The sequence below is a fragment of the Diadema antillarum genome, unplaced genomic scaffold (assembly GCF_040938485.1).
Source record: "Diadema antillarum isolate AM-2024a unplaced genomic scaffold, OU_Dant_1.0 scf00000001, whole genome shotgun sequence".
Lineage (NCBI taxonomy): Eukaryota > Metazoa > Echinodermata > Echinoidea > Diadematoida > Diadematidae > Diadema > Diadema antillarum.
The window spans coordinates 4,022,407-4,035,107 of record NW_027270890.1 but is presented as its reverse complement, the minus strand read 5'-3'; the positions used below and the strand labels follow the sequence as shown (position 1 = coordinate 4,035,107).

At 37.8% G+C, this 12,701-nt stretch overlaps 1 protein-coding gene across 1 annotated transcript in view; it reads right to left on the bottom strand.

Annotated features, from left to right (window-relative positions):
* LOC139722961 (uncharacterized) overlaps positions 1 to 12,701 on the bottom strand; it is a 28,162-nt gene that overhangs the window by 2,866 nt on the left and 12,595 nt on the right. Inside the window, exons 2-6 of the mRNA XM_071634274.1 lie at positions 7,515 to 7,657; positions 6,133 to 6,296; positions 3,501 to 3,591; positions 2,615 to 2,668; positions 855 to 916 (exon numbers count right to left, since the gene is read on the bottom strand). Of these exons, the coding sequence (XP_071490375.1) occupies positions 855 to 916; positions 2,615 to 2,668; positions 3,501 to 3,591; positions 6,133 to 6,296; positions 7,515 to 7,657 (514 nt within the window). The remainder of the gene's footprint in view (positions 1 to 854; positions 917 to 2,614; positions 2,669 to 3,500; positions 3,592 to 6,132; positions 6,297 to 7,514; positions 7,658 to 12,701) is intronic.

Sequence of the window (12,701 nt, the reverse complement as noted above, 5' to 3'; positions counted from 1 at the left end):
TTTTGAGATAATGAGAAACCTCTTCTGAAATATGAAAGAGCATATCATTCTAAGAGGAATTCAATTTTTTTTTTCATGAAAACTGGTTTTGAAATGCTGACATCGCCAAAACAAAGAAATCTAAACAAAAGGTAGGACCCACCTCTTATTAGGATCGCTTTGTTTTACTTTTCAACAGGTGCATACTACACATCCTTTTAACCTGTTCCATACAGGAACCTGGTGGCCTGTGTATTAAATCAATGGGCATTTCACAATTAAGGATGGAACAGGTTAATTCATCTCCTCTGATGACACTGCACAGATAAGGGTGGTCATAGTGTGAGAGAATTACACAACAGTTCAACTCTGATAGAATAAAGTTCAGGGAATACTGCATTAACGAGGAATGTTTGCGTGTATTTCAATTTCGCAAATTACGCGAGAGCCGAGTTTCACAAAATGAAAATGCATGCTGAAGATCTTGTCTTCACTATATGCACTGAATGCTAGAGGCAACTCGCGAAAATTTCATGCTGCGAATAAGGCCGTCGGCACCCATTCGTGAAAATTTCATGGTGCAAACATTTTGTGTTCTACAATAGACAGCCTGTAGAGAAAGAGTGGTACACAATCACAATTGGTCCATCTCAAAGGATCTTACACAGACTAGGATATACACTGGGTCATAGAGAAATGGTTTCACTCTTCTTGTTGTTACGTGTACCTCACATGTGATGATGTCTGCAGTCATGGCATTGAATCATATCCTGAGATTCTCTTTAAAAAGTACTTTTCTACGTCATACTGTCCTTAACAAGGTAGGAAAATAGCTTTAATCTACAAGTGAGAGATAGTTTCTAAACGATACTCACAAAAAGTTTTTGGAATAAGAGTTGTTTTTGGCGACCTTCAGAGCATCAGCAAACTCTTCATTCTGTAAAGAAAGAAAAAACAACAAACAACATCAAGACTCCATACAAAAATTATCTGAATGTTACATGCTATTGATATAATACTATGTCCTTTTGAATATTTATCAGCCAGAATTACTCATTACATGACATTCAAGAATTCATCTCATCAAGTGTTACACTACTGTAAACGTCAATATTTTCGCGTGATTAATTTTTCGCGCTGAGCGGCTCGAAAACATATTTGCGGGTTCTTAAATTCGCGCTCCACAGCGGGTTAATACACAGTCTCTGTTTTCATCCAGCGATGCCAGCGTACGATACTTAGTAAGCGACGTAGTGAGCGGCGCGAGTGCGAGTACAAGCGCTCAACTACGTAGTTCATGTGTATTTATGTACTGTAGTACTAGTACTGTAGTCGCGGGGATGTAGCACACCAATTGGCCATGGGCTCGGTGCGTGCGGTGCGCGCGATGATACTGCTATAGCGTAAACATGTCTGTACTACGTAGCAGTATCATCGACGAAGCGCACACAATTCAGGCCGTTCAAAATGTCCACAGAAAATTGCGAAGATATATTCGCACGTTTTTGAATTCGCGCGAGCCGAACGTAGCGCGAAATCCGCGAAAATTAATGTACCGCGAAAATTTCCACGTTTACAGTATATAATGAAAACATCATTGTTCACACATCATCTTGGATGAGCAAAGTCACCTTAAATAACGTGAATATTTTCACGCGACTAATTTTATTGCGCTCAGCCAGGTAAGAAGAGTTTTGCGTGTTTTTAATTCCGCAGAATCAAGACATCAACAACTGGAACATATATGGCAAGCAAAGATAACCGCATGCTTTTATTTTTGCACTACTTTCTGGTTGCGCGAGCTGCGCAAAAATTTCGACACCGCAAAAATTTCCACTTTTACAGTACTTGAGATCTCTGCACACTCTACAGACTGATAGTGTGGGGAGGGAGTTGGCATTATCAAATCATTCTCCATTCACAGCCAACAAGAGTACACACCTGTTAGAATACAACTGCCCTTCAGCATATATTTGCACCAAAGCATTATACAGTGTGCTCATCATTAATCCGTTGAGGACTGTTTGATTTTGCTACAACACGCATTTTCCATTGACGCTTGCCCGAGTATACTCGGGACTCGTCCTCAACGGGTTAATGGTCAACTTCATTCAAGATTCATAGGTTGCATGTACGATGCCTATAAAGCTGTAGATGATATGCTATGAGGATTCTCTGATGTATGCAAGTCTGGCCATTCTTCCAATAACAGTTTTCCTACCCTGCCGGATCTTATGGTTGGTATAGTTTTGGTTGAGGTGGGGTTTCAGGTTTCCAACTTTTCTTGTACGATAATGGGTCACCTCTTATAAAATATAGTAATATAGTAGAGCATATGATTCTAAGAGGAATTCAAATCCAATAGGTGGAATTTGGTTTTGAAATGCCTCAGATATCCAAAAACAAAGAGGTCGTAATAAAAGGTAGGACCCACCTTTTATCAGGACCACCTTTTTGGGTATCTCAGCCATTTCAAAACTGATTTTCATCAAATGAAATTTGAATTCCTCTAAGATATATATCTTCTTTCATATTTCATAATTAGATTCTGACTATCCAACCAAAAGTTAAAATCTGAATCGCCATCTCAACCAAAAACTAAACCATCCCTTTAAGTTGACGTCATCTCACTTACCCTCTCTACTTCCTCCATCAGCTGTGTGACAGACTGGAAGTCTGACTGCTGCACCTGTTAACAGGAAACAGACAACATTTTAAGTGAAAATAGAAATATATTTTACATGAGAATGTGAACACATTTTCAAGAGGCAATGCAAATATATATATGTATTTCAGGGGATCATGTCAATATATTTTGGTGAGAGTGCGAAAACATTTTTGGTGAAAATGTAAATAGACTTATAAAAGGGTTTGCTGAGGTGGAAATGTCAATACACTTTATGTGAGAATGTAAACACATTTTTAGAGGGACTGTAACATATTTTAGGTGAGAGTGTGAACACATTTGAAGTGAAAATTTAACCATACTTGGGTGAGAATGTGAACACAATTTGAGAGGGAATGTGAACACACTTACTATGACACATTACAGAACAGAATATGAACACATTTCAGGCGAGAATATTTTACACACATTTCAGATGAGAGTGTGAATATATATCAGGTCAGAATGTTTTTGTTCTAGTACAGAGCCCTTCTGAGTACTGCATCTTCGATGCCTCATGTAGTTTTTCATTTTCGGTCACTTAACACCAGATACAATGTGTACCAAAAAGCAATCAAAATGTTATATGACAGGTACATATAACCTATGAGTTGCTGAAATGGTATTATGTTTTGGTATTTTCTGTGCACATTTGCTCATGAACCCTATATATTTCTGATTACACAATTTTTATAAGTCTTTTTACTGAGTTCAAAGTTTGGGAATAAAGAACATCTGTATTGAATTCATATATTTGAGTGGAATCATTATTGCCCATGTAGCTGGATAAAATGCAACACATAAACAGATGCAATAATCTTTTAAGTTGAAGTTTTGCATGTTGCAGTGTACTCACCAATTTAAAATAATTGATGGTGAACTCAAAAATGATTTCAAGTTCATCGAGTCTGCTGAAGGCTGCTCTCTTTCCTTCAGTCGATGTTGAGCTGAGGAAAGACAAATCAATATCTCATCATTTCCATGACACGCTAGCTGGGAGGAGAAACTTTGTGCGCTTTGTGTTTTTAAGCAATATTCGTCACAATTTTCTGGTGATTTTTACGTTTCATCAATTTACTTAGCCTTTTGTCAAGACCCTCTCACTTTATGATGGCTATGCCGAGTGCGTGAAGTGAGCCAAGCAGAGCAAAACAGTATGAGGGCCTTTTGAGATCTGCTTCACACATTATTATTCATGACACATGAACCCTACTGAATATTCATATTAACGAGATCCAGTCAACCAATGGAATGGCCCGCTCCCCACATCCTTGGCATTGTCTGGCCTGTTTGCACGCATCACTGACCACCCATGGAGGTCTGTGGCGTGCATTCGCCATCATGCAAATTGGGCTTGGGCAGACAGACACACAGATTGGTCGATTTTTTGCTACCCAATGCGGGTAGCAATTCAAGCATACTTCAAAGGGCTAACATAAGGATGCAAATCAGATCTCAAAAGGCCCTCGCGCTGACACACTCAGCTGGGCTCACTTCATTCCCAATTCGCCCACCACCATACAGCAAGAGGGCCTTGGCAAAAGGCTAGAGTATACTGGGCAGAACAAAGAATGTAGTGACCTTAACAAGCAACAATCAACATTTACACGAAAGGTCATACCACCAGCACATGTATTGAGCAAAAATCTGTTTCAGATAAATGGACAAACCAGTGAACTTATAACTAGGTATTTGAAACAGTGAAGTGACAATGTAGTAGACTTCAAAATAAGATTACATCCTCAGCTTTGTTAACATTTTTGCTTTGTTTGGATTTACTTTTCCCCCTTGTCTTTTTCATCAATGACTATGCTATTCTTGAAATCTATGGCTGGGTTGAGCATAGGTAAAAAGATCAATCTTTCATCCTATAAACACCATGAAGAATTACTTACTAGCAATATACAAAATAGTTATGTGTTGTATGAAAGTTTGCATGGTGATGTAACTGTAATAGACATGTGCGCGGTATTCAACACCATGTGTACGTTGTCCTTGAACGGACTGATATTACAGGATAGAAGACCCTAGAAAGGGAAGAGTGAAGGAAGGAAGCAACAGATTGTTAAAGGTACTGTTTCCTATTGGGAGCAGTGTTTTAAAAAATGTTTAAAGAGTTATTACATTTGATGCAGAGGTGTAGGTCAGTTGTATCACAAAACATCCTATCATATACAATTTTCACAACAAAGCCTAAAATATAAGGAGATATAGATTTTCTCAATAAACAGTAACTGTAGACGGTTTAGTCTGCACACATTTTGTTTATAAATTATTGTTCACATTTTGTATAATACTCCACATCGATTTTACCGATACAAATTTGACAGTGGTTGTTTCTATCCCTAACTCACATTTTAGAACTATTTTGAAGCACTAATGCTGGGTTTTTGTGTCATCTGCAAATGGTGAATTATGCCTTTAAGGTCAAGGACTCTTCCTGCTCTAGGTACACGTACCTTATAGTCAAGGTCAATGTCCTTTTGTCGGACATTGGCTAGACAGTCCAATACAAACTTGGGAGCGTGAGATCAAAGACACACTGGTTTAAGCTTGATGGTCACTGATACAGCAGTAATTGTCAACTTTATTGTGCCCTTTTCCCAATTTAATCTTTACCCTTATGGTGTCTTTTGCCCAAATTCAGTGTCATTATCCTCCCCTGGCAGTTTAGGAATTTGAAGTCACCTCTTGTAATAATCCTGTCTTTTAGTCTCTTTGTCCAATTGTTGTAGAACAGCCTTTTCCATGAGTAATCCACTGTTAACCCGTTGAGGACGGTTTGATTTTGCTACAACACATATTTCCCATAGACATCTGCCCGAGTATACTCGGGTCTCGTCCTCAACGGGTTAACATTGTACTCCCCTGTCCCCTTTATGGAGGGCAGCTGTAGCCCTTGGGCCATTGTGTAAAGCTCAAATAGTGATTGTACACAAGCCAAAGAGGACCTTGGAGAAGGCAGACTGGGTTATGACTGCTTGGAGAGAGGGGTCTGGGTTTTGACTGCTTGGAGAGAGGGGTCTGGGTTTTGACTGCTTGATGAGAGGGGTCTGGGTTATGACTGCTTGGAGAGAGGGGTCTGGGTTTTGACTGCTTGGAGAGAGGGGTCTGGGTTTTGACTGCTTGGAGAGAGGGGTCTGGGTTTTGACTGCTTGGAGAGAGGGGTCTGGGTTTTGACTACTTGGAGAGAGGGGTCTGGGTTTTGACTGCTTGGAGAGAGGGGTCTGGTTTTTGACTGCTTGGAGAGAGGGGTCTGGGTTTTGACTGCTTGGAGAGAAGATGTCAATAAATGTTTCTCCCAGCACCAATCAAAATGAGATGACTGTGTGACTGATTTTCATCTCATGTTCAAGGAAAAAATAGTAGGGAGAGTGTAAGCCGTAAGGAAGGCAAATAGTGATAGCTAAAAGGGCTGGAGGTTGAGGTAGCACAGAAGGAGATGAAAAGATAGGAGACAGGGATAGTTGGTATCTAGCTGGTCTTACTCATCAACGATGAGGTTTTGTTTTCTCATCCATTTCTGCCATTTGGGGGCCAGTGTGCTACGATTGTAGAGTAGAGGAGCGAAGACGATGATGCGGAGGTTGTTCTCGTGACACTTGCGTCCCTCTCTCAGAAGTCTGTTCCATCCATCGACCACATCCTTCGGCTGTCAAACAAACACAGAAAAGAATTCAGAAACTGTCAAGTAACAATGAACTTGAATTAAACTGCTCTTGCAGTGGGACAGACATAAGGCTGGGAAAAAATTCCTGAATCGTTTTATCAATTCTGCATTAACGATCTAAAATCTAAAACCTTTTTTTTTTAAACTTAGGCTCTAATTCATCAGGCAGCAGCAAATAACTGATCACTCTCAACCTTTGCTGCTTAATTTGACACCAGCACAAAACAGAATGCAAGATCTGATTGTTCTTCTTTTTCCTGAACTATGGAAACAATATACAAAACGTTACAGATTCATATTTATCCTCATGTTGAGACAAACATTATTTGTTACAAAACTTTCATCTTCAGAAATATTTTTCTGGATACAATAAACCCTTTGCACCAATTTATCATTTAGAGTAAATGACCTTTGAAATGATATAAAAAAACTTCGAAATACCATTATTTAGCACTTTTTTATTCGTTGTTATTATGATTAAAGATGATGACGACACAGCATACACTTCATCTTATCATCACTGTTCTTTGTTTGGTGATTGGTAGGCACACTGGCTGGCAGAGATACAGTGTGTGTGCAGGAAGGTGGGAAACACCTCCCTAGTCTGCTAGCAAACCAACCACCAATGAATAGAGATTACCTAATCCCCTAATCCCCCTAATTCCCATTGTTTCACAATGGCCTTCCTGTTGGACTGAGGCACACTACTACTACTACACCCAAGTGGGCTTGGTATATCATGTCAAGTTTGGGGTGGGGGGGGGGGAGTTATCTGCGGATGCTACTAAAAGAGCCTGGCAAGTTAGACCAATAAAGTACTTGAGCACAAAAATTGTTAAAAGATGGAAGACGATTGGAACATAGTTTTTGAACAAACCAATAACAAGGAAGTAATGAAGCTAAGACATCATCACAGAAGTTGATCTGTGTGTGATTTAACAGATATCCTTTCTCATCAAACATGGAAAACCTTATTTCCTTTACAAGCTCATGTCCAATTCTAACAAAACTTTACACACTGTGTCTGCTGCATTTCCTCAATTCCTTTATGCAAACTTTTAAGTTAAAACATAATTATCAGAAGGGCTCCAAATTCATTCAGTTTCTACAGGTGTATGAGAACTATGTTCTGCCTGTAATACAAGGAGTGACATTTCACTTTGACTTTCCCCACACAAACTCCTGTCACACAAGACTAACCTCTGTTTTGGCATGCACCTTGCCACACTTGCATGTGTGGAACTGTTGTTTGACAGTGGAAGAGGGAGACAGCGTGATTTGAATCTTCCGTCCTTGCTCCACATTCTCTGATTCTGCCGAGTCCTTTCTCCCAGTAAACACCACTGTAGAAGATAAGAACCAGAAAAATAATTCAATACATTCATACACTGCCTATTAAAAATGAAGAAAAAAATGTTGGCACAATATTTTTTTACTGTTTACCCTCATGTATGTATCTTTGAAAAAATGAAGTCAAAGCCCCGATACAAAATTGATAAGATTTACACAAGCACATACTAGTATGTTTCACTGTTGTGTAGGGATTGGTTTAGTTTTATAGAGAGCGGGTGCACGTTCAATGAAATATCGTGGCACATACAGTAGTATTAAGTAATGTACCATTTTTGAAGTGTACTGTACATCTATGTAGTTTATTTGAGAGGTGGTTTCTGGCATGATCTCTTTCTTCAAGCTTCAGAATGCAAGTCCACTCAAATGATAACAATTCTCTTCATACATTGCATGAGACACACAGTTGACACACTATGAAAGGGTGCATGGGCGAATGGGGGTGGAGTCTCTATGATAGAGAACTTTGGTTGTTGTAGAAACAAAGGCGAGACTAGTTTTAGAAAGGAGGTAGTGTTCTTGGATTTGGTTTCAACAACAATTCCAAGTAATCAATGGGGGAAGGGCAGGATGTCTGGGTTTGACTTCACTTGGTCGTAAATTAGATGGGGCGAAATGTACAATGTATACTCAAGGGATGATGAAGGTCGATGACTCACTGGAGGTGGAAAGTATTGTTGGGGGTCATTGACTGGCTGGAGCTGAAATGACATTTCGGGTCATCATGGGGTGGGGGGGGGGGGTAGTGACAAATTTGTATATCATTACACAATACTATGATCAAATGATTGCCACAGTCATTACGCCAAATCTTGTAAAACATTTTACTGGTGATGAGATTTCCAATAATTTAACTCAATAATCAAAATTCAATAATAATATTCAATTAATAATTCAAAACTACAATGATATGATCTGCTATCATTTCAGCAATCATATTCTAAGTTTACAGAGCATTAGAGTAGACAAATCAAGACTCAGTTCTTGGTTGGAAAAAAAGCGAGAAAAAAGGGAAAGAGATAGCCTGCATTAAAACAAAAAAAGAAGGCGAATCTACTGTGGAGAGTTGCATCGTGGGATTAAAATTAAAAAGATTTTCTCTTCACGCGTTATGCACACCCATCACACATGGGACAAATTACAGTAACTTATCTTTTTAATTCAAACAAGATAATCAAGCTAGATTGATTTTCACATTGCACTGCATAATGCAAGAATTAACAAAATATAGAGGACTTTCATCATATGTATCTGACAAACTGACCACCTTGCATAAAGACTGAGTTTGTCATATTAGTGACATTTGATGATTTCTGGAAAAGAGCCCTTACTAGAGAGAAAATAACTTAAAGGCATAATCTACCATTTGCAGAAGAAACAAAAACCCAGCATTAGTCCTTTAGTTCTAAAATGTGAGTTAGGGATAGCTACTGCCACTGTAAAAATTTGAATAGTATCTGTGTAATTGATGTTACAGTGTAAGTATTGTTAAATACACAAAATGTGAACAATAGTTACATGTACACACACACAAAAAAAAATGTTTCCAGACTAAACCATCTACAGTTATGGTTTAATGAGAAAAATACAGATATCTCCTTATATTTTAGGCTCTATTGCAAAAATGTTATATACATTGTAGTAGGATGTTTTATGATACAACAGACCTACACACAAGTTGTATGCATCAAATGTGATATCTTGGACATTTTTTAAATCACTGCTCCCAAAGGTAAACAGGACCTTCAAGTCCAATCTTGATTTGATTTCTGATATAGTACACAATGTACATCAACTAGCATGACTGCATGCAAGTAGCAGACCATACAAGTGATCAAAAACTTGTGATGATCCCAACATGAATATGAGTATATGGGACCACTAGTGATGTATTAGGCAATGGGACAGTACACCATCACCTAAATTTCTGCATCGTCATTCCCTTGCAACATACATGTAGGCCTACATTATCAAGTAAGGAACATTGTATGACACTGACAAAAAGTTCAAGTCTACCCCATGTTATACTTTGATTTTCCCTCTTGTTGTAAGAAGTACACATGTATCAAACAGACACCAAACAGATTTTATCACTTAATGCCATACATTTGTTCTGAAGAGAGCTTCCCTCATACAAAAGACATCATGACATGGCAGCCATAGAAGGAAACAGTAACACATTCACTGTACATTGCACAATTTTGGCTGCAAAACTAGTCAAATTATGAGTCACATGAGTAATACACTTGTAGTTGAGAGTTTCAGTCACGCATTATTCTTACTTGGCTGTATGCCAAGACACAGTGGATCTTTGCATCTCACTAATTAGCCTGCTGATCAATTTAGAAATTGTAAGCTCTTAAATTTGTCTGCAACCTAAACTGAAAGGTTACACCTGTTCATGCAGTAACATGTACATAATCATGTAACATACACTGTACTATAGAGTTATATCGGTACACTCTTCATTATGCATGATATAATACTTTCAATGATTCTACCTAATACTCTAATCAGTATACACCACATTCTCTTGGGGTGCTGACAGTGTATGCAAACCCATTTCATTACAGGTTGACTTTCAGATCATAAAACATGCACGTCTGATACAAGTTTATTTAGAACTACACAGACAAAGAAGTACGTTGTCAGATTTTTAAGTTTAACATTCATGCAACTTCAGCTTCAAGAAGATATCATGTACATCTGTACAGTGTAGGCTGACATATTAGTGGAGATCATACTGTCTTCACTTTGAATAGTCTGCAGATGATCTGTACACAAATACCCACCCAGTTGTTGTTGAAGAAAGATCTTCATCTTTTTTCAGTATGAACTACATTTGTATTACTGACTTGTAAATAACCTGGCACTGATGTGTTTTTGTCGAAAGAGTTGTACAATATGTACATCAATTGCTTTAATTTCAGGAAATACATTTCACTTTCTGTGCATTATCCCAATAGAGAGACATAGGGTGATTACATCATCATTATCTCACTATAAGGGACCAAAACTAGGGGTTTTTTTTCCTGTCTTTTGTTTTGTTTTTGTTTTGTTTGTTTTTTACAGAAAACATGCAAAGCAGTAGAATATTGTAATTTTCTCAATGTCAACTTTCAGTGAAACTTGTACCACTGTGATTGTCTTTTTTTTATTAGATGTGAAGAAAAGTTGACTTTAATAGCATACTTGTGTGTCTTGATGAAGACTATTTACTGTATACTGACAAACATTTCCTCATCCTGTAACAGTTCACTCATCTACCCCCTCCCCCCCCCCCCCCCCCCCCCATGATGTGAATGGTTCAGCCCAGCTCTGCAGTGTGGGTGGTTAGCCGTCTACTGTGCCAAATACATCACTCGCATGTTCTATAACTGCTGTATGAAACATAGGGGCACTCACACTGTACAAACTGTACATCAACACATCTCTTCCCACCTCCCTGTCTGAACTGACTTCACAGAGTACAGTACAATACCTTCTCCCATAGATCACATTAAAACAAAGCTGCATTCACTTCATTTTGCTTTATCCCTTTAAAATTTGACTTGAATTCATATAAGTTGCATACATTATACCTCTCAACCCCCTCCCCTCACCCCACCCCCCCCCCCCCAAAAAAAAATACATCTGGAAATACATGTAGGGATAGTTGGAAGAAAATACAGAATTAGGAATTTAGGAATATTATACTACAATTGTATTAGTGCAGGTGACGACAAAAAGATAGGAATACAAGGTTGACTATAGAGGTTCTTATCGCAAGAAAAAAGAATGTGGACTATTAAATGAGAGAAGTTGGCAGATAGGCCTATGAATTATAATTATGATTTACCAGCAATAGGTTGCTGAATCATATTTTTGTCATGGTGTCCCTATTATGTGTATCATTTAATTTTAACCTCTATGACAGGAAAAATATAATTAACATAATGGATGTTCCATGAAAAGTCATCAATATGATATCACAGCTTTGACAGAAATACATTGCCAGACTACAAATTTGGACTTTGCTAAACCTCACTGTTGACAAATTTAATATGAATGGGCATTTCCAAAAGAAACGGGGCTCTTTTCCAATTGGCCTTTGAAGAGGTGAATCACTGAGATTAATAATAAATACAAAATTAATACTTTGGATCATAAACATCGTAAGGTGTACAAGTACATTTGCTTTTTCTTTTTTCTACAGGCTATAAATATTCAGGGTTCTCTGCAGCCCAGCTCATACCTGCACATTATACTATTCCATGTTTTAAAAAATAAATCACACTTTAAACCCAATTTCAGATGACTGAAAAATACATTTAAGAGGAAATCCAGTCCAAATATGTTAAATCTGATAATAAAGAGTAAAATTTTACACGTTCAACAGTGAAAATTTGACTGAAATCGGATAAAAAAGTAAGGAAGTTATGAAATTTAGAAGTTTTGATAACTTCTCCAAAACAGTTATTGTACAGTGGGTATGAATATATAATTATGCAAATGAGTGAGCTAACCGTATCATACCCTCACAGTTTTTGATTGATTGTGTACAAAAAAAAATATGACGAAAATTCAATGTTTCTGTCATTGAAGTCTGAAACATGACCTTATTCCTGGTTGAATAACTTCAGAATAGTGATCAGTTTAGATACAATGTACATGAAGATTTGAGTCTTGGGCATAAAATTTTGCATTTGAATAAAAAAAAACTGGAAATTTCAACATTTTGTACAAACTGTATACTATGGTACATTGTGAGGGGATGACATACTCACTCTGTCATTTGTTTATATTGACTGTTCAAGAACTGTTTCCCCCCAAAACAGCGAAACTTCAAAATGTCATAACTTCCTTACAATATTTTTTCATCCCATTTCAGTCAAATTCATACTGTTGAACTTGTAGGCCTACATATTTTAATCTTTCTTATCAGACTAACTTATAGTTGGACTGGATTTTCCCTTTAAAAGCAAAACTTGACAAGGCTGATCTATGACCAAAGTGTGACATCATTACCATGAAAACTGGTTCTAAACAACTTCACCT